The 22,828-nt window shown below is 47.2% G+C and overlaps 1 protein-coding gene across 1 annotated transcript; it reads right to left on the bottom strand.

The window, feature by feature from the left end:
• Positions 1-1,631: 1,631 nt before the first annotated feature.
• Positions 1,632-16,135, bottom strand: ING4 (inhibitor of growth family member 4). Its single transcript, XM_054270036.1, has 8 exons — positions 16,058-16,135; positions 4,741-4,812; positions 4,381-4,547; positions 4,055-4,169; positions 3,628-3,736; positions 3,164-3,311; positions 2,705-2,766; positions 1,632-2,495 (listed from the first exon to the last, which is right to left on the bottom strand). The coding sequence occupies exons 1-8, from the start codon at positions 16,092-16,094 to the stop codon at positions 2,456-2,458; spliced, it is 750 nt and encodes a 249-aa protein (XP_054126011.1). The 5' UTR covers positions 16,095-16,135; the 3' UTR covers positions 1,632-2,455.
• Between the last annotated feature and the right edge of the window lie 6,693 nt (positions 16,136-22,828).

Genomic DNA, 22,828 nt, shown 5'->3' with positions numbered 1-22,828 from the left:
TGTATTTTCCAGCTTCTGCTGGTTCTTTCCCTCCTCTGGTGATTAAATATCTCACAGCTATTGCCCTTATTCCCTCTCTTCCAAGGTTAGCTTTTAATGTGCTTTCATTTGCATTTATACTTGCAAGCCACTGAAAAATGCCCAGGTTTTATCCAAATTTTGGTCTAAGTTGTCTCATTGTGCAAGTCAGAGCATTCCCTCCGTGGCAGCAGAAGTCCCTGGAATGCTCCTGGCTGCTGGCTGGTGCTTCAAACACCTCTCTGGCCCACAGCTCCTAGAGAGCTTCCTGCTAATGCTGGCCATTAAATCCTGTGTCCCATCCATCCAAACCAAGCTGCTGGGAGCAGTTTCCATCCTTCATCACCCCTGCCCCCTGCCCAAAGCCCATTCTCCAGTTCAGGGCACATCCACCATTTCTTCTGTCAGTGGAGCACCAGGGGATGTCTGAGTAACCCCCAGCTGGAGAGATGAGCTCTCCTGGCACAGCCTGCTCACCCACTGGGTCATGGCAGAGTCTCCCTGTCACTAAACCACACCAGAGACACAGCCAGCACCTTCCAGGATTTGCTTCTCCTCTCTTTAAGAAAGGAAGCCCCTGGAAGTGATGCAATACGGTCTGGGGACTGAGATTCAGACTGTGGCAGGGCTACCACAAACCAGATGAGCCGCAGCCTGGGGAAGAACTTATCCTTTTTACTGTGCAGAATGGACAGAAAAACAGAATGAACATCCCTTCTCGAGGCAAAGGCAAAGACTGACTCAGTGCTAACTCACTTGAACAGAAAACAACGCCAGCTTCTGAGCTGAGGGTTCCTGACCCTTCTGCCAGGGTCCCCGTGCAATGGCAAGGTGGGAGCAGCACTGATCTGAGCTCACACTCTCCTCTGAACCCGAGCAGAGCTTTGGCTTCATAACTAAACCAGCAAAATCCTCCATGGATCCTCATACAAGTAATTTGGGTGAGGAAAACATTCCAGGTGAAAGGCTTAAACCTTCCTGGTGAGCAGACCACAGGGAGGAAGAAGACTTGGTTTGTCAGTCTCCAGCTGTGCCAATGGAATCCATAAAGAGGAGCTCCAGGATGGGCCATCTCCTCACAGTTATCTGCAGACACTGCAGATCTTCAGGAATTGGTTTGGAACTCTATTATGTTATGTTAGTAACAGCAGCCAGAGTTTCTGACAAGGTGACTGTGACCTTCTGGGAAGCAAGCTACCAGTGTGTCTGGAAAACCCATCCACCTTCTTGGAGGCACGTGGTTTGTCCTGATGGCTTCTCAGCTGTGCTGCCCAACAGACAGTGAGGGCTGGCCTTTGCCACCTCCACTCCTCCTCATTTAAGAGAAGGCAACTGATGAAGTAAATGATCAAACAATAGTGGGAATAAATGTTCACCCTGCAGGGGCAGGTATTTTTCACAGCCACCAGAAAGCTCAGTAGCTTTGTGCAAGTACATCAGGTACATTTTCAAGCCTGACTTATGCAGAATGTCACCTTTCAGTGACAGGACTGCTACATGAAAAAGCTGTACCCCATGCACCATTTACAATAAATGCAGAGCTAAGAAAGAAAAACGAGAGAGCGATTGCTGCAGTTTATTTTGGAGGTGACATCAAGGTGACAAAGAGAGCATTGGTTTCAATGAATTTTATTTCATTCTGTATTATACAAGTGGGATCTGAATCCCAAACTTCCCACCATCAATGCCATGGAGAAGCACCATTACACAAGAGGAAGGCAGAATTTTGAGGCCGGAAGACAGACTGGACCAAGCTGTTTCTCCCCACGTGGTCAGAAATTCTTCCTCCTTCACACAGAGTGCTTCCCAGACCAGCAGGTTTACCCCAGGAATAAGAGAGACAAAGCTAGCTCTAAACATCCCTCTGCCTCCTCCTCTCCCCAACAAAAGAGGCTGCCCAATGCCAGCAGTGGAATGGTTAAAGACAGGGAGCACATCAGGTTTTCAGTCTCTCAACCAGCCCACTAGATTAAGAAGTAGCCTGGTTACTCCCTCTCTCCTGAAAAAGATCCAGGAAAATGAATGACCTAAAATGCTGAACTTACCTCCTTTCCTTCCCCCATCCCATAGCCTTGTTCTCTAAGCAGAGAACAGGCAATGAACTCTGAGGAGGCTGAAGGAAAGCCAAGGAAAATCAGGGGCTACCTGAATCCCTGGGAATCTGGTGGCTACCCTGGTGCCCTCATTCATTCCCTTTGAGGTTCAGAGACCTGTTTGGAATAGTACACAGAGAGGGCCTCCCTTAAGGACTCAGAAGCAACCAGGGATACAGAACACACAGGAAGCACCGTCAGGGTACACACCATTCCAGGGACGGCCCAAACCACAAACAGGGCAAGACTTCCCTTCAGCCAAGGCCCCAAGGGCTGGGGGAACTGGACGAGGCCCTGGCAGGGGGAAGAGAGCTCCTGCAGCAGTACTGAGGTCTCCTGTGAATTTACTTCTTCTTCCTCTCCTGGGAACAGCGAGGGCAGAACCTGTTAGAAAAGGAAGAACAAAGCCAACATTTAGGGCATGACATGAGCCTCAAGTGCATGGTCCTTTTCCAAGGTCCCTGACAAAGCCTTAATTCAAATTTTCCTTTTAATGGTATCTTCTAAGTGTGTATATATAGTACTTTTTCCCCTGCCACCAAGGACCTCCCCTTTCCAAAGGTCAAATGGGCCCCCCAGGTTGCTTCACTCACCATTTTCCTCTTGGTTTTGTTGTCAGACCCACACAGGCAAAATGAAACCATTCAATGGAACACTGTTGGGACGAAGAGCAGCCAGTTAAAGAGCAGTTTCCTTTTGAAATTGTTGCTTTTGGGCTACCAGAGTTTCCCAGCATTTAATCACAAACTCCAAAATCCTTGGCAGTGATCAAGGATTGAATGTTCACACCCAACCTACACACTGTTAGCAAGGAGAACTCCCCTTCTCCCTTGATAAGTTTAGGGACAAGAAAACATTTTAAGGAAAACCCTGCAGAGAGAGGCACTTCAGAGGTCCTTGCCAGCCATACCTCTGCCCATCCCAACTCCTGAGGAAAGCCCTCTCCTTGTCACTGCTTGCTGTCCCTGGGCCCACCCAAGCAGGACAGGACTTTCCATGCAGGACTCATCTCCCCTCCATTCCCTCCACTTCCACCATGTGCAGGCTCTTACATCTGGGTTGTCACAGCCAATCATCTCCCCATAGGAGACCTGGTGGCAGAGGCAGTAGGTGGGCTCATTGGGGTCCACAGGCATATCCAGTACATCCGAGGGGTGCACATTCCCAAAGGTGACAGAAGGCATCCCGTACTCTGTGCTACTGCAGGACAGGAATAAAGTAAGTCAGCAAAGTACCTGGCTTTGAGCACCTCTGTGTGTCCCCAGACAGTGCCCTTGCTGGCCAGAGACAGACACCTCTCTTAGTTAAGTACCCACACCCAAGGGGATCTGCTTTCCCCTCCAACCCACACCCCACTGAGAACAGGGGAATAAACAAGTTTCCTTCCTCTTGCCTCCCAAGAAGGGACAGAGGACACACAGTTCCAGTCTGGGGACACCAGGAAAGCCTGGCTAGGCCTGCCTTGGTCTGATTTCCAGTGCTGCTTCTCATTCCCTCAAGTCCCTTCAACACTTACGTGCGGACGAGCTTCAGTTTCTTTTGGGCAGTTTTTGGTGCTTCCTCATCAGAGTTTTTCCCTTTGGAGCGAGCACGGGCAGCTTTTTTCTCTTTCTGGGCTCGGCCCTCTGGTAAGAAGAGAAGAAGGTGTTGCATCTGTCACCCCACCAAAAGAGACACCTGACAGTGACAACCCCTGCAGCACTAAAACACACTCCTGCTTTGGAATGCACACTGGCTTTGGGCCGTGCACCCCATCTCGATTTATCCAGCAGCCTTGAACGAGCTCACACAAGAAGAGCCCAGTGCCATCTCTTTACCTGTCCTTCAGCCTCCAGCACAACAGCCTTTGATCTGCACCACTCCAGTGCCTGCCTTCATCCCCAGCACTTCCACAGTCACCTGGCTGCCTCCTGAGTCAATGTGCAGCCCAGTGTGGTACTCACTCTTCTTGCCCTTGCTGGAAGAACTGTCATAGTCACTCGACTCTATCTGCTTCTCCTTCAGGTCCGCTTCAAAGCGAGCGAGGTCTGTGTCCAGCCGCCGGATGTGCTTGTCCACCTGCAAGGACACCAGGGGCAGGGGTTACCACAGGACAGGGCCCAGGGAGGCAGAGGGAGGACAAACAGGGGACAAAGGGGCAGGGGGCTGGCACTAAAGAGCTGAGGAGCAAGAGTGGGCATGGCCTAAGAATGAGAGCTCAGGGCCTGGCGAGATGGGCGGCTTTAGTTCGGGCGTTCACAGGATAAGCACGAGGCACTTCCCTTCATACCATCTCGTAGGTCTGCATTGCCAGCTGAACCTTGTCGTCCCCAAATTCCTTGCACTTCCCATAGGCCTCCTGGATCTGCTTGAGAAGCCCCAGTTTTTCCTCTGAAGACAAAGTCCGTGCATTGCTGATATACTCCGTGGCCAACTTATCGATCTCTGACTTGAGGTCTGAAAGAAGGGAGCATTAAATACACAAACACCTCACACACCAGAGTGCCCTCCATCAGGAGAGACTCAGTGACTGCAGCAGCTCCAGGCCTCCTCCCCTGCCTGGAGATCCCCATGACAAAGGCAAAGCAAAGCAAAGCTGCTCAAGCTACCTACTCCTTGTCTTGGCAACAAAACCGTCCCCGATCCTCACCTTCTGTCCTCTGATCCAGATCCCGCATGAGCTGGAAGTTTCTCTGTAATTCAAAGGGCAGGTTCTCAATACCTGCAGAGAAAGGACAATACATGGAGAAATCAGATCCTTGTTCCTTGCCAAGGCAGGAACAAAGCTAACCAATAACACACACACACATACCCCTGGTGCACATCAGCTTCCATTGTTGCTGGCCCCAAAGGAGACAGACTATAAAAGTGTGATACATTTAATGCAGAAGCCTCCTTCTAGAATACATATTAGTTAGCAGAAAACTGCTGCCCTGCAGAGAGGGCCACACTAAGAAAGCAGAAACCCAAAATCTGTAATGAGTGTCAGTCTTTATAACACAACATCTCCATCCGTAAATGAAGAAACCACCACAACAGCTGGCAAATAAAGCTATTTAGTTATTTCTCACAAGGATGTAAAAATTAAGTTGATCAAATGCTAATTCACTGAAAAGTGAGTCTGTTTAATGCATTCATTTAACATACAGGGGACAGCAGACACTTTGGGCAGAGCAAAGATCAAGTCTGAGATGGGATGGGGAACAGTCTTAACCCCTTCTGACTTGTAACTTGTGGTGCCGTCTGCACTGTCATCTCAGAGTGGTGTGTCCAACACCTGGAAGGATGCCACACATTGTGAATAATAAACGTTTGTAGGGCTCTGAATGAGCAATGTGAAGTTGATAGTCAATTAATTTTCAATGCACTGTGCTACTCACCCCCCAGGCATCACCAGATGCTCAACTGGCAAAGCTGGTAAAAACAATTCTCATTTTTCCATGCCTGTCTAGTCAAAATGAGATCTAGTGTCACTGCATTAACCGGAAGTCTAAGCCTGATTACTGTCACCTTTATACCTAATGAAAATAATAGATCTCTCCTGAAGGTTTTAAAAAGAAGGTGTTGGGGAAAGCTCTTCACAAACACAGCAGAAGCACGTCTGAGCTTCCTCAACTCACTCTGCAGCTCACATGGAGTGCAGCTGGAAGTGTTGCCATCACCAAAGCTGTCCAACACATCAGTCCAGGCATCAATCTCCATTTTCTCTGCACATATTTCTACATCAATTAATGCCTTTCCACTTCCCTGAAGAGCAATCAGTTGACAGGGAAGGTTCTGTGTGCAAGAGGAAGGTTTTAACAAGTTTTAACAAGTGCTACATAACAGGATGTGAAATTAATTCCTATAAGAGGTAAAACTAACTGTGGGCCTTGCTGAGCACAAATGTTGTTCCTTTTACTTAGACTTCTGCCCATGCAGCATAATCAGAAGTTACATGCACAACACTTAGGAGCAATCCAGCTGCTGATTTAACAGATTTCTGTTGCCATTTCTGATTTAGTTACCTGAGAAATGCTCAGGTAGTAGGTGTCCTTGAGTACCCAGATCCATAATCCGCAGCACATACACATCACCCCGCTGCATTCAAGGACAGTTAGCAGTGCAAATTCAAATTCTGAAAAATTACTGAGCAGCAAAATGAAGTCTGTAGGTACATCCTGAATTTGATACTTCCAGGTTTGTTCAGCATGACAGACCTCACACAAGGTTTAAGCAGCTGACTACCAGATTACATCCCTACGGTTCCAAAAAGCATCTCAGAACACGACGGGGACACAATGCTGAAAATTATTATTGCTTATAGAGGGAGCTTGTGGCAGGGATGAAATTCAGCTTGGGAATCTAGAGACCATGCCTTTTTCCCTCCTGCAATCCCCAGCCTCATCAACTCTAAACCTTTCAATTTATACAGCAAATGAAACATGGGTCATACTGCAGCACGCTGCTTTCATTCCTCTCCAAAGCACCCGCTGCAGAAGACAAGACAGGTATCCTCCAGAGGAAAACAGAAGCTCTTCCTGCACTGCACACAATATGTCAAATTTATATTGAGTTTATTAATCCTGGAAGATCACAGCTTCTAAATTCTGGACTTTGTGGTTTTTAGAAAAGATTAATGTAATTTCTTTTTCTCTTCTGAAAAGGACAGATGGTAAAAGCACAAATTCCACCAGGTACTGTCAGCTTTCCCTCAGCAGGGATAGAAACCTTTAGATAGAGCAAGCTCCTGAGCCAGCACAAAAACCAGTAGGATGCTGCTGTGCGGGCAGAACAGACCCACATGAGGTTAGGGTCACACTGCAGTGACATTCTTGCACCTGGAGAAACCCAAGCAGGAGTTTCATTCTGCTACACAACCTGAAAGGAACTGTGCTCTAGTTTTTACTGCCATCACTGTAAAAATCTGCCACCAATCTGGTGCCAGCACATGCCCTCATCTGGACAACATCTGTCTGTCTGTCTGTCTTTTGCCTCTACTTGTCTGTTCAGCCTGTGCCCCCACCCTTGAAAGCCCCTCTCTCCCCAGAGCCTGATCCCCTCAGTGCCAGCCCTCAGCCAGGCCAGTGGCCCCTTTCCTGCCTCCTTTCCTGCCTCCGGGTGTGCAGAGCCCCTGCTCCTGGGGGCCCTGGCACTGTGGGGAGGGCTGTCACCTGGCTCTGGCACTGTGGGGAGGGCTGTCACCAGGCCCTGGCACTGTGGGGAGGGCTGTCACCTGGCTCTGGCACTGTGGGGAGGGCTGTCACCAGGCCCTGGCACTGTGGGGAGGGCTGTCACCTGGCTCTGGCACTGTGGGGAGGGCTGTCACCAGGCCCTGGCACTGTGGGGAGGGCTGTCACCTGGCTCTGGCACTGTGGGGAGGGCTGTCACCCAGCTCTGGCACTGTGGGGAGGGCTGTCACTAGGCCCTGGCACTGTGGGGAGGGCTGTCACCCGGGTCTGGCACTGTGGGGAGGGCTGTCACCCAGCTCTGGCACTGTGGGGAGGGCTGTCACCAGGCCCTGGCACTGTGGGAAGGGCTGTCACCCGGGTCTGGCACTGTGGGGAGGGCTGTCACCAGGCCCTGGCACTGTGGGGAGGGCTGTCACCCGGCTCTGGCACTGTGGGGAGGGCTGTCACCAGGCCCTGGCACTGTGGGGAGGGCTGTCACCTGGCCCTGGCACTGTGGGGAGGGCTGTCACCCGGCTCTGGCACTGTGGGGAGGGCTGTCCCCTGGCTCTGGCACTGTGGGGAGGGCTGTCACCCAGCTCTGGCAGTGTGGGGAGGGCTGTCACCCAGCTCTGGCAGTGTGGGGAGGGCTGTCCCCTGGCTCTGGCTCTGGCTGAGCAAATGCTCAGCTCAGGCACCACGGGTGGATCATTTATGCACATCTGAGCCATGAGCTTCCAGAGGCTCATTAGCTGGGCAGGCTTCCACTGGGGCTGACGAGACAAACCCCTGCCATTTGAATTCCTTCCCTGCTAAAACCAGCAAAATGATTTCCTAAAACCACAGCAAAACATTGCACTCTGCAAATCTATTCTTGGACAAATGTTCTGCCACTGCTTCGTCAATAAATGGAGAAAATGAAACAAGTGACAGTACAGTGACTTTATAATCAGAACTGCTACAAAGACACTTTATCTGTTCAACTGAACGTGGAGGGAAGCTGAGCAGACCATTACAAATTATGATCCAGAGAGAGTCTGGCAATAACAAAAAGCATAACAAGATAAAGCTGCAGATAAGCAAGTTATAACTGAGCAACAAACTATTTGTATGGTACATAACTTAATCTAGCTGTGGGGATGTTTTCTACTATCTGCAGCTTAACTCCAAAGCTCTTGCATAGCCTTAAACAGAAGTGACTCTCTGCATCACAGAATTTATCACAGGGGACAGAACACTTGCTGAAATTGCTTGACCTGTGCTGTGCTGGCTACAAGACATTATCACTCTCTAAGTGCCATTAAAAAAAAAAAAAATTAGATTTGAGCCTCCATTTCCTCATTCCTACCACCACACTTTCCCTCACTATTTCTAAAAAACTATTCATGCTATTTATGTAATTTCATTTCCTCCTGCTTTTCTCCTTTTTTTCCTCTCAAATGATTTTGCTTTCGTCTTAGTAAGATTCACCTAAAATCATCATGACTACATACTATCTATCATAAAATACCCACGTAATTCTCAGATTATGAAACTGATAATTGTAAAGAAAGAACACCCTAGAGACATCTTTGATCACTAGAGAAGAGTGATGATATGCAACAACAGACAGAAAAATAAGGAAAAGTGAGGCCCTCTTTCCACACAAATAGCACAGCAGGAGGAGAGGAGCAGGAGGATGGTGAAAATGCACAGGGAATGAAGTGCTGGCAAGGCCAGCAGCTTGGGCTGGCAGCAATGCAGCTGTGCCACAGAATCACAGAATGGGTAAGGCTGGAAGGACCACAGCGATCATCTGGCCCCACCTCCCTGCTCAAGCAGGGTCACCCAGAGCACAGGATTGTCCCCAGACAGTCCTGGATATGTCCAGAGAGGGAGACACCACAGCCTTAGTGGGGGAAATCTCTCCTTGGTCACCCACACAATTCTTCCTCATGTTCAGCTGGAGCTCCCTGTGCATCAGTTCCTGCCCACTGCCCCGTGTCCCAGTGCCTGGCACCACGGAGAAGAGCCTGGATCCACCCTCGACACCTCCCTGCAGGTGTTTACAGACACTGATGAGCCCCCTCAGACATTCTGCTAAAGGCCAAACAGGCCCAGCTCCCTCAGCCTTCCCACACAAGAGAGATGCCCAGTCTCCAATCACCCTCATTCCCTCTGCTGCACAGGCCCAGGAGCCCCATGTCTCTGTGTAATGAGGAGCCCAGGAGTGCACACTGCACTCAGAGCAGCCTCTCCAGGGCTGAGAGGATGGGCAGGATTCCTGCCTCGACCTGCTGGCAAGGCTTCTCCCAATGGGCTCACTGCACAGATCCATTCAGAAGCCTGCTGCAGCCCTACTGATTCCTCTCATGGCCTGATCATCCTGAAAATCACTGGTGCAGCCCTCTCCTGCTGAATGCATCTTTTTCATCCCTTCCTTTTCTTACCTTGTTTCCATTTCTGATCACAAGCTGAAGTCTCTCTACCTACCTTCATCTTTTCTCTCCTCACATGTTATCCCTTCACTAAGCCCATTCTTCTTTCATCTCTTTTACTCTCCTCTTTCCTTGTCATTCTTTCCCCTGTTCATTCTTCCACAGGCATCCATGACCATGCTCTCTTCTCCCTTTTGAACCACGCACTCTCTCTCCAAAAGTCAGAATCCAACACCACTTTTTTCCCTCTTCAATAATGATTTTATTTACTTCTTTTTAAAAACAAACGTGGGCTGTCAGGTGCGGGCTGATATTTAAACTTCAGCTCCTCAACTCAGATGTTAACTGTGACACACAAATGCAGAGAGCAAGCCTACACAGCCTGATAACTTCAACTGTGCTTCAGTCCTCTGCAGCACGCCTGTGCTGTGCCAAGCAATGGATCTGTGCTGCCCAAAGTCCCAAAAACAGACCAATAGCACTGAGGACCATCCAAACACACAGTACCTTTCCCAAGACACCTATTCACCCACCATGTTTAGATGCATGTTTAAATTTTATTAAAAAATGGGAAAAGACATTTTGAAACATAACCACAGTTGCTTTATTGAACAGCTTAGATTTCAGCAAACACTTCAGACACCACATTGCTGAAGGCAATTTAAAAAATTCCTGCTTGTGCCAGGGACTGCCACAATGAGAGGGTAAGTTCTTTGCCCCCAGGACTGCAAACTGGCTGGGATCTTGTTGGGGAAGCACACTGGACTTTTTGGTACTCCATGATTCTCACAATTTTGCAGCACTTGAAGTACACTGCAGGACAAGTGGCTTGCAGCAATCTTCAGGAGCTTCCTTGCTCCCTCATTAGGGGGCAGGGTGTCTTTTGTATCCCTCCTTTCAGAGTGTGTCACCCTTTTTAACTATTGCTGCTACTCTCTCCTGCGCTCTCAAGTAATCAGTCACCTTCCTACACAGGTATTTACTGAAACTTTTACATGAGCACCTTTATTGAAATTTGTCTTTGAGCACAATTTCCCTCTGTTCAGAGATGGTCCAGCCCTGCTGCAATAAAAACTCCTAACCTGCACCATTATCCTCACAACACCCTGGGAAGGGATAACCCCACCTACAGTTTTCCAGAGAGGGTGCTTAGGTGGATGGCAGACTGATTTACCACCCAGGAGTTCTGTGGCCACAGCACATATCCCAAGCTTTGGGCAATGCACTGCACACCAGCCCACCCCAGCACATCTGCCTCAGACACTGCCCAGAGAAAGCAGCGACAGCCAGGCACAGAAACCCAACACTCCCCCCAAGTGTGGGGCTGTTTCTTAGGAAGGGAGGGCTCTTTTGGTTGTCTTGTTACAGCAGCTCAATGCTACAGCATCCACAGACGAGACAGCAGGGAATGTTGTTAAGAGTCAGGAAAGGGATCTTTCTTATCAAGGATCAACCTTGAATTTGGAAAGCTTGGAGGGCTTGAAAGACTGACACAATGAATGAGGCTGGCAACACTCCTGGCATTTGCAGCCTGCCACAGCCCTCCAAAGGCAGGGACAACCACCAAAGAGCCCACAGGGCTGTTTGCCAAAACAATGACATCACATTTGCAGTTGGGTAAGTGAAGAACTACAGAGAAAACACAGCAGGCTTTGCCATGTAAAGCTATCTTGTATCAGCTCCAATAAAAATATCAGCCAACAACAAAACCAATTCTAGATGAATTGGTCATTAAATGTATCAGCTCAGCGTGGGCTGTGCCCGTAGCTTTCACACAGAAACAAATGATGCCTATGAATCACCAAATTCCCTCCCCTGCATGAAACCTTTTGTAATTTTCCATAGATCATGTGTGGTGCATCACAGGTGTAACCAATCCAAAGTCTCTGAAAGGTGAAAGGCATCTTTGACTGCACTAGAACAGTGACAAGCAGAGAAATGATTTATTTAGAGCCTTGCATTTCTGCAGATTGGTGTGAGGAGCTGCAGAGGCAGGGCCAGGGGTATGGCTGCATGCTACCCTGGGGAGGGGACAGGAGTAAGGAAGGCAGGGAATGCAAGAGATAAAGGAACTGCTGGGAAACTGGAACACAGCCAGGTCTGGGAAGGAAACAAGGGCTTGCCTACAGCAATCTCCAACATCACACCCAAGCCCTCTGAGAGCCTCAAGATGACAACACTCATCACACCCTCATTTGATGAATGTGTACAGAAGAAAATCCAGACAGATGGGGCCATTCCAAAAGAAAAATCCTATTTTACTAGGTGAGCTAGTGTTATCAAGGAACATTGATAGGACATTCCCATGCTAGTTGTAGGAGAAAGAAGACTTCCATGTGCTGCTTCCATTGCTGTGTGCTGATGCTGGCTGAAGCTTTCCAGCAGTGACAGCCCCTGAGTGGGTGCAGCTCTGTGTGCCTACTGACAAGTGCCAACAGAGGGGCAAAGGGAGCTCAGTGCCTCCCTAACCAGGGGGAAATGGGGGAAAGCCCAAGGCATACTGACTGCACTGCACCCTGTCACCTTCCCAGCTGAGGTCTCCTCACCTCATCTCAGCATCTCCACCACCTCCACAGCAGTACTTCTAACCTCCTTCGAGGGCCAACACCGAGCCAAACACAGGAACTCCAACTCAAGCAAGCACAAATTATTCTCACAAATCTTTATGTACATTCCACCTTTTAATCACAAAACACTGTTCTCTTCCTTCTTCCATTCCTTTGTGCATCTCCAACTCCTTTGCACCCATAGGTTTTCCCTTACTAAAGCTGCACTGTGTTACTGCTTGAGGGAAAGCACTTTTTTATCTTGCTTTCTCCCCTCTGCTTCTGGATTTTTAGAAACCAGAAGGAGAACAATATTTGAAGACATGGAAATCTGTTTATGTTGAAATTCAGCCACTGGAGAGAAACACTCAGGAAGAAAAGTGGAACAAGACACATTCCTCTTCTCCCATTCCCTGAATCCTTTGGCTCAGTAAGTAGGATGAAGGAGTGAAGGTGAGCAGAGTGGACAAGACATGGAGTTCCTCTGTCAGGATGCTCAGCACAGAAGGAAGGTGTGCATTTTTCTGCTGCAAAAGCATCTGCCAAGAGCACAACACATTTCAGACAGATTTGCTTTGTAATTAACAGCTTAAAGCCAAGGAAAGGGCATGCCTAATCCTAGGCCTAAACCCAGTTTCAAATTACAGCAAGACTTGAAAGCTGCTGAAATACCTGACCTAAGAAACCTAAGAAGCTTCTAGACACTTTTTACTAAGAGAACTCTTCTTAACTTGGCTATTCCACCAAAAAAAAAAAAAAAAAAAAAAAAGGAAAAGAACTTCAGATGTCTAAAGTAGAGGGCTGAAAATATATGAACTGACAGCATGACAGCATACAGTTTTTAATTACCTATTCACATGATGTTTCATGCAAGGTGTTTCTCATTCCCAGTGACTGAGCACTGATTCAAAGTTTTATATTATTCTCTTTGCTCAACACAGGGTCACAAGCTCAGACCCAGAGCTCAATCTGAAAACTGACTTTGTAGCCAGCTTTTCAAGGTGTTCACTGCTGTGACAATGAAGTGTTTTCACAATGCTGCAGTGGAGTGGCCCATTGTCCTCACCAACAGCAGGAAGGCCATCAGATTTACTGGGGCCAAGAGATTAAAGCCAAAAGGCCAGCTAATTACAAACTCTCCTCTTGAAGTGTGCAAAAATGCTTCATTGCACGACTTTTCAGAATTATCTGTTCAAAGCACACTCCAGCTGCAGCTCTGAGCATTCTGCACATCTGCTCCCCTGACTAAAAATTTCCACTCATAATCTGAGGGAAGCACAATCCAAGCAAGGAAAACCTGTACAAAGTGGGACTCACAACATAAAAATCCCCACCAAACTCACTTTGGCAGAGTGATATTCACTTGCTTCAAACAGGAGGCACCTTTATTCTTCCTACAATTTTCACTTAATTCCTTACACACCTTCCTTTATTCAAAGATATGAAGAGGTCCTACAAATAACTGCCCTCTTTCATCACACATTCCTCACTCACTCCCTGAGCAGATCCAGACAGAAAACCACAGGAAAGAGAAGCTCTGTGGGAAGAAAAAAGATATTCAACTGAAAACTGTGTCTGCAAGAGCATTATGCTAGTAAAAGAATCCTGTTCCAAGACACAGATGTAAATTAAGAACTAGATACTTTAATTCAGAACTAGACACTTTTTATAAGAGATACTCCAAAGTTCTGGACTGTTTATTTCTATCAAATTTCAGGAATTTTTAGGATATTAGTGAACTGCTTTAAAACAGAACTGAATGTTTTTGAAACACTGAAATAATGTGGGGGGAAAAAGTGGAGCAGCAAGTAAGAAACTGAATGCTGTCAATCAGTGAGCATCAAGAGGAAGACTCGTGTCTAGAACACTGGATGCATTTCCACAGAGTCAGGAGCTCAGGCAGAAGCCAGGAGAGGAGAGCAGGCTTAGGAAAGAGCAATATGGATAATCAGAAATGAATGCCATTACCTATCAGCAGCCTAACCTACTGAAGATGTGATGGGTGCTCTTTGATGCCAAGTGTCACAACACATTCATGCTTTCCTGAAAGAAATCCAGAATCAGCCCAGCAAGTGTCTCATGAGTGGATAATAGCAGCAAGTAATGCTGCACCACACAAACCTGAAACAGGCTGCAGAGATCTAAGGGTAAGCAAAAAAGGCTAAACCATCACAGGAATTGATGTTTTGTTCTTCCTAAAATCTGTGTAAGCAGATGGTTTAAGGACTTTTAGATTGTGCACATCACTTTCATAATTTGTTAAGCAAGACACCTCAACCACAACAGTGACTCTCCTGCATTAATATCCACCTTCACCAGGGTGAGAATCTCTAACCCAGTCTCAGGATCCAAACCTCAGCTGAGAGAGAGGACTTTGGCATTTCCTCTGCATGCCTGTGCAGGAGAGGAAGAGTTCCCAGGCTGGCTGATTTTAGCTGACTGTGATGACGTGATCCCGAGGTGTTTGACTCTGGCAGGAGCACTCTCCAGCCACCAACCTTCCCTCTCTGCAGCTGTGCACCTGCAGCACCCCTGCCCACTGAGGGCAGCATCCTGAGTGCAGATCCCAGGCTCTTGCTCCTTTAGCTCTGCCCTGCAGCTCTTACCCAAACACAGCCCTGCCCTCCCAGCAGGAAAACCCTGCATCCCCCTCCTGTGCACTTATTCCTTGTCCATCTGCTTCTTCTCCTCCTTCCCAGCCCTTTTCCTCCCAGCTGAGGAGCCTCAGTCAGCTGCAGCCTTCTGCAACGCAGTGAGAACTGCACAAGAACACAAATCTGCTCCTCTCCAACCTGCCTCCTCATTCCACTCCTCTCCCTGGCTTTGGCCTCCTTCCTTGCACCTCAGAGATCCTTGCCTGTCCAACTGCAGCTTCTTTTCAGCCTCCACTGAAATTTAGTCTGGTTCTTGAACATTCTCAGAGACATTTCCTTTCCTAAAGACAAAAGGAGCACTGAAGATGCAAGGAACGAGACACTCTGTGTCCATACCAGCACCTCATCTTTTCTGTGCTGGAAGAAACGCGGTGTAGCAGGAAATGTGAAGAGCCAAACTCCATTATTTCCCATGCATATGCAAGCAGACAGTGAGAGATGTCACTGGCTGGGTGCAGTGAAGCACAAGACACATCACCACAGCTTTAAAGACACCATCCCGTGAACATCCTCCCCTGTCTCCAGTGCCAGCACCAGACCAGCAGGAAACCATGAGAACGGCATTCCTCAAAGAACAGGTTATTCAATCTGAACTCATTAGCCCACTCATTGAGAAACAACTCCTCCGATGGATCTGCTCGGCTATTTTAAGCACGCGTGGGTAAAGCATGCACTGAAAGTCTCATCCCCCAAGGGCAGAGTTTGAAGTTTTAAGCACCTTAAGGCAGGACGGTAAAATAGGAGGTACCATAGGAGGGCTCTGATAACGTTGCCAACTCCATTGGCATTTACAGAGCTCCTGTTCGGCCAGAAAAGTGGGGCTGCATTTGGAAACTGACAGCGTAGAAAACCACCATAACTACCGCCCCACGGATCCCAAAGTTATCTGTGCTCGATGTCTATCCCGGGAAATCACCGACAGCCAAGCTCCCGCTCCCGAGGGGCGCCTGGAGCTGCACCGGGCTCCTCTCTCACGGGCCAAAGCAGCCGCGGGGCCGCGCTGTCAGGGCTCCCGCAGCCGAGCCTTGCCCCACGGACGGGGCCTCTCCGCACGGCCCGGGCACCGGGCAGCGCCCGAGAGGCGGGGAGAACCCGCGGGCGCCCTGGGCAGCGCTCGGCCCCCGCGGGGCCCCGCCCCTCGGCCCGTCCGTGCCCCCCGGGCCGGCTCAGCCGCGGCCTCGGCCCCGCCCCGGCGGCTCTTACTGTCCAGGTAGTGCTCCAGGTACATCCCCGCCGCCATCTTGCGCCCCACACACCGCCGCTTCCGGCGGCGAGCGGACGCGCGCGGGGCCCGGAAGCGGCGCTGCCCGGCTGCGAAGCCGCTTCCGCCCGCCTGCCCCGGCGCTTCCGCCCCGCTCCCGCCGCCATTTCGGGCTGCGCGGGGCTGCCCCGGGCGGTCCCCCCGGGGGGCGGAGGGGGTGACCGGGGCACCGCTCCTACGGGGAAAGGCTGAGGGAGCTGGGCCTCTTCAGCCCGAGAGGCTCAGACGACTGAGAGGGGACCCCATCCACGTCTCTCAGTATCTGAAAGGAGCGTGTGAGACTCCTCGGTGGTGCCAAGCACTAGGGCAGAAACTGATGCACCGCAAGTTCCACCGGAACGTGAGGAGGAACTTCTTCACCGCGGGTGACTGAGCACTGGGACAGGCTGCCCAGAGGTGGTGCAGTCTCCCTCAGCGGAGAACCCTCTGGAGGCAATCCTGTGCCGTGTGCTGTGGGAGGAACGAGCCTGCTCGAGCGGGGAGGTTGGAGCAGTGACACCCTGGGGTCCCTTTCTGGGGTCCCTTTCTGGGGTCCCTTCCAGCCCGGCCCATCCTGGGATCAGGCCGAGGAAGTGCTGCTGCCTCGTCACCGTGGTTTTCCATTCACTTCGAATCCGCCAGTGCGGGGCAGCTGCTGCTGTCACGAGTGGAGATGGATGGAGGGTCTCTGCTGTGCGGGACTGGGACAACCTAACACTTGTGACAGACTAACAAAGGCAATTAAGCTAAACGTGTGACCGTGCTCTCTTTCTCTTCATCACGCCAGAACCACTCTTGTGACCATACACAGGAGCCACTTGTAGAGCCCCTCCCCAGCCGTCCTTTGCTACACGCACGGTGTGGTGCTGTGAAGTCACGTGTGATTATGGAGGAACTGAGACAAAATTATCTAACTTCTGTTGATCCTTATGTTCCAAGATACGCAGGATTGTTTTTTTCAAGAGGTCAGCGCTCATTTAGCGTCCTATACAGTTTAGGGGGAACTGGGTTTGGCTAATACTCCATTTCATCCACCTTTCTTCTGCCTACCCATCTACACTATCCTGTTTTTTTCTTGACAGTCTGTGCAATGACAGCCATCGCTCAGGACTGAATGCTCCCAGATTCTGGCCCCAGGGAGAAGTGATTAGATTTATTTTTCTCTCTTTTCCTCACAAAGATCTTCCAAGACACCATGCCTCTATCTATATGGATATAGTAGGATTAAGTCTTTGAGCAGCCTGCACTGCAAGACTGAGGAGCTGTTACATAAAGGAACTGCAGCTGTTTGAACTCTGAACCATCTTGCTGTTAAACTACTGGGTTAATTCAGAGAGCCTCTCTGTTCTGATGATGGAGTTTTCCATTCCTCTTCCTACAGTCATTTAAGTTATTTATGACATATTTTTAATTATTCAAAACACATTTCTTAGTCTTTTCAGTTCCCATGTGGAGCAGCTGGCTTCAGTTAGCTGAACATTATTGTTAAGCCTCTTTAAAGTACTTCAAAATTCTCATATAAATTGCCTTATACTCTTAATTAAGGGGAAGGATGTGGCTGTTACATAAAAAAAAAAAAAAAAAAAAAAAAAAAAAAAAAAAAAAAAAAAATCTGCTCCCTATACCATGTCACAGTCCTAAATCAGAATCTCCCAAACACATCTGCTTGGGGCTACCAAGTTGAATGGAGCTGATGTTAAAAATTACATATTCTTAGACATCACTAGTTTGTTTAGGAGACCACCTGGGAACCCCATCCTATCCTCCAAGCCAAGGCTAGGAGGATGCCAGAAAGACAATTTCCCTCTGGACTTCTTGCCACTGCAGATACAAAAGATAGGGCAAAGAGGCACTTGCCTAAAATCTAATTGGCAAATCTCAGTAAAGTGTACAAATGTGTCTCTAACTGCAGGAACTGCCACTGTGAATTTGCAAAATAAAGGGGAGAGGCAGTTTTGTGTGCCTGTGTGGTCTCACAGCAGTAGAAACTCTACCATTCCAGCAAAAACTAGTTCCTGAGCTCTGGGTGCCAGAAAGCTTGTTTTGCTTTCTTTACAAAGCCAAAGAAAGGGTTTGCATCGCTCAGGGCTCCAGAGGCAGCCTCACCCACAGAGGAAGTGTCAGCAGGGCAGTCATTTGTCGAGGAGGAATATTTTTCAAACACTATACCCGCTGCAGTCGGAGCACGGGTGCAGATGGCTGTCCAGGAAGGTGCTTTCCCAGCTGAAACAAGCTCTGGAGACCAGCACCATTGATGTCTAACCCTCACCCAGCCTCACACGCTAACCCCTGTGGTTATGACACTCCCCCCTCAGCCCAGGCTGCTGCTACAGCTCCCTCCTGCAGTTATTCCTGTAGGTAGCTCCTGGTCCCACACACGACCTGTAGGATGAGCGGTGCTGCCCAGGCCTCGGCACGTCCCACAGGGAAGCTGCACGGCCTATGGAAGCAGTCTGCAGGAGTGGTTCTCAACCTTTATTGATCTACAGATGCCTGTGTGTTTTCCCTTGGAAATGTAAACATCTGCAAACCAAATTCAAGCCTCCAGATTTTAGTTACCTTATAGACTCCTTAAATGTTGTCCAAGGACTGTGAGGTGAAGGCCAGTGCTTGGGAGGGATCCTCATGCAGAACCCAGCAGGACAGCTGTAACTTCCAACCCGTGTTCAGTTACCTTTTTGCTGTTGAGGTACCTTCAGCTCTTCTCACTCTTTAATATTCTCAGTTCAGAGGCCCCTGAACTTTCAATTTCCTGTCTTCAGGAAGCACGAGAGGTACCCACACTTTGTTCTCACAAAGGGCAAAAGATTGGTGTGCAGCACTTGGCCCCGAGGGGGTTAATTAGCTTTACAAATGAAAGAGGATGCCAAAGGCCACAAATTATAACTGTGTCCATGTTTCAGAAACATACCCTACTTCAGCAGCAAAACTAGGCGTAGACTCTAGTTCTTTGGTGTCACGATTTCTTTTCTTGCAGTTTTTTTTCCATTCATTACACAGACACTACATGAAATCGAAATGTTTGTTGGACCAAGTTACTACATCTCTCTAGTACTTTGGTGTTCTACTATACAGAAACAAGAAACCATGCACACAAATTTAATCTGTTGTACCTGAAAGGACGATTGAACAGGTACCTATCTTGTAGTTAAGGAAGTGTACAGAGCAATTTCATTCTATGTTCTGAAACTGCACTAGTAAACTTGGGCAGCTTTCAGGTACATTACCTGCAAAATATCAGAAGAAAATCCTAAACATGATATATATCCTTTAGTTGATATAAAGATGATAAAATAATCAATAAAAATATAGAAGACAGACAGAATCTCATAATTATATTCTATATTAGGAAGAAAGTTGGATGATGTAGACACATCCATGAGGTAATGAAATATTACCTATTGCCAATGAGATTTTGGAAGATGTTTAGTTCTACCCATTAAATAAAACATCCTAGAAGTTGCATAGCTAGAAACTGACAATCAGTAATTTGAAAAGAATTATCTGGTAAGCAGATGGAAGCAATGGGCTTTCTTTTCCAAACAACTTTGAAGTTCTGAATGTGTTCCAGACCAGCCAATACTTTTGCTTAAAAAGTATTTGCAAAGCAAGTGGGCTCATCCAGGTTGCTGTAAGGCAGTTAACCTAACACTGATGTGGCAAAATCACAGTGGCATTGACTGACAGAGGCTGCACTCAGCTAAGGAAAGAAACACACTGCTGTTTGTTTTCATTTGAAGGAAAAGACCTAATTAGAAGAACTGGCTATCTTTGTATGGCAGTCCAAGCTTGGTGGCTGAAGATAGCCATCTAGGCCTAATGCAGCAAGACTTTAACTGAACACCACACAGCCAGGTCGCTGAAAGGGAAAAGAAAGGCAACAGATAAGAACTACATGATGGAGCCAAGCCTTACTGTGAGACACCTCAGCCAGCTCAATTTGATTCAGCTGTTTGGAAAGATGAATACAGTGACTTGATGATGGTCTGTAATTCATTACACAAGAAGAAAGACTTCTTATAGCAGAAGACTTTAATGTACTCAACAAAGGCATAGCAAGACCCTATGGATTAAAATAAAAAAAAAGTAGTAATATAGAGTGGCAGTTTCAATGGCAGTGATAACTAACAAAAGAACTATAATAAGGGACATGGTTGATTAACCATAAGGCTTTAAATTATAAAAGTCTTAAATCTTTCTTGAAGATTTAACTGAATTATAGACCAGCAATACTATCATTAGTCACGGCTGAGATTCTGTTACTGTTTGTGGGTGACTTTTCTAAATGATTCCAGCCTACATGATGTTTCCTTTTAAAGCAATGATAATTTGTAAAATCCAACTAAGAACAGAAAATCAGCTTGGAAAAGGACAAGAAGAAAAAGTGCTATTGCCTTTCAGCAAAGATAGAAGATGCAACCTAATACAGAACTCCAGAGTCATTGTCAAGTCTCAAGTCTTCTTGGGTACAAACATCCAGAAACAAATGGACTGGCAGCACAATGAAAATGCAGGGTCAAACAATTCATGGAGCTGAAGAAGGACCATGGGATCTTGTTAAGACAATATTCCACTCTTGTGAGTGGGAGATAAATAATTGAACTGTTGTTGGCATGAGTGCACAAAGCTGCAGACTGCAGAACCTCAGACTTCATCTCAAGAGGGAAGAATTTTGCACAAGTTGATACATTTTGTGTCTCACAGGTAGCTACTGCACTTTTTAAACCATCTGGAGCACTTTGAATATGTTAAACAACCATGGGAATCCAAAGAGGAAGACCTAATCCAAACTCAAGTAAGTGACAGAGATAATGAGGGTAAGGTATCTTCAATTATTTCCACATCAGCAACAGGACTGGGTAAACAGAGAAATTCTCATTGATAAGGGAAAAAAGGAGGCCCAGAATAAAGTGGCATTTCTGAAGCTCAATGGGAAAGTCCCTTGGTAAGAAATAATTAGTTTCTTCCTGGGCAACAGTAAAAGCTACAGGCTCAGCAGCAAACTGCACAAACACGAACAGTAACACCTTTGAAATGACTGGTAACAGGAATTGTACAGCCCCAAATACAAATGGATGCCCATGCTAGGTATCAGATTCCAAGAAGGGAAAGGGTAGCAGACATCAGAAAACAACACCTCAAACCAGGGACCAGGAAAGGCAGTTTCAAGCACCTTTAACATATAAAATGAAAAATCATTGCAAAGAATTTTAACTTGTGAGCCATTCCCTGGGGAATTCAACCAGTCAGCAAAGGTATTACTCTGACTTTTAAAGCCTTCCCAGCTTAATTCAAGACACTGCACCCAAACCATTTTTGAGACTTCAAGATGATGCATTCAAGAGAGAACACCTAGAGTGCAGCTGGCAGTTTCGTCCTGTCCATGTGGAACACAGACAGGCAGAGGAGAGCCACAAGTAGAAATAAACCTGTGCTGGGTCTGATAACTTCCAAGGGGAACAAAACTATCAACAGAGCTCTCCATGGGAAAAAAAGAAAGAAAGCAGAGGAATATGAATTAAACTCTCCTGTAAGAAGAAACATAACAGATGGAAAAGGTGTAGGCCAGACAGCAACTAACATAAATTAGAGACAATAAAAATAGAGAAAATTCTTAAGAAAAGCTTTGTGACTAGAAAAACTGGTGGTAAAAGGAAATGAATATTTTGCTCTTTCATTCCTTTCAATCACAAAATAAAGAAAGAAATCTTACTAATAGTACTGATCTATGCTAGATAAAAATGGTGAAAATGCTACTGACATAGGACAGGAGAAACCAGTCAATAAATACTTCAAATTCCATCTAAAGAAAGGAATATAATGTAGGAGTCATATGAAAATAGCAACTGCAATCTAGTACCATAGTATCAAAGTAGGAGATGAGACAACACCTACAATGTATTATTTTGAAATCAACCAAGAAACAGGAGGCCTGAAAGAGTTTAGTAACTAGCTCTCTAGCCCAGGGATTCTGATCTTTAAATTAAACTTGAAATATTAAACAAATACCTTAAGACACTAATGACAGTACTCCCAAAAGGCAAATGAAAGGACTCAATGACAAAATTATGGAAAAACTGTAGAGATGAAGAATTAGGGAACGAAAAAATAAAACCTATAACACAAAGGTTTTACAAAATACAGATTTTGTAGTTAAAAAAAAAAAAAAAAGAAAAAACCCAAACCCTAATTTCATTCTTAGATGACATCATTATACATTTGGTTTAACAAAGGGGACTGCATAGGTGCGACATACTTAAATTTTTATAAGGCATTGACCTAGCACCATAAGTCAGAAAGATAAACTGTACATAATCAAATACTAAGAGGATTAAGAAATGCTCAGCCTGCAAGTCTCAAAAAAAAGCTACTGAGAAGTTGCACTCAATGCTTTTCAAGTTAGCAAGATGCAATATTGCATTTCAACCTGGATCTGAAAGTAAAAATAAGAACTGGTACAGTCTGGGGGTGACAGAGCAGTGAAAGCTGTGAGTAACCTGGCCCATCAGCCAGCCAGGCCCGTTCACACAGGCTGGACTCGGACACGGCCCCACGTGAAGCACCCAGGAAACAAAACCCAGAGCATTCCTGCAGAGAAGGGAAAACACTGTCAAGGAAAGTCAAGACTTTGGATGAGCAGCCTTGACCAGACAAGCAGTCACTGTGAGCTCCTCTATCCTGCTGTGAGAAGAGGGAAAACACAGTCCTCTACAGACTTAAGGCAAAGAGCCAGG

Source organism: Melozone crissalis, unplaced genomic scaffold (genome assembly GCF_028551555.1).
Source record: "Melozone crissalis strain CALT ecotype California unplaced genomic scaffold, PUWL_Pcris_2 ptg000008l_1, whole genome shotgun sequence".
Taxonomy (NCBI): domain Eukaryota; kingdom Metazoa; phylum Chordata; class Aves; order Passeriformes; family Passerellidae; genus Melozone; species Melozone crissalis.
The sequence above is the reverse complement of the archived record's forward strand: the minus strand, read 5'-3'. Positions and strand labels throughout refer to the sequence as shown.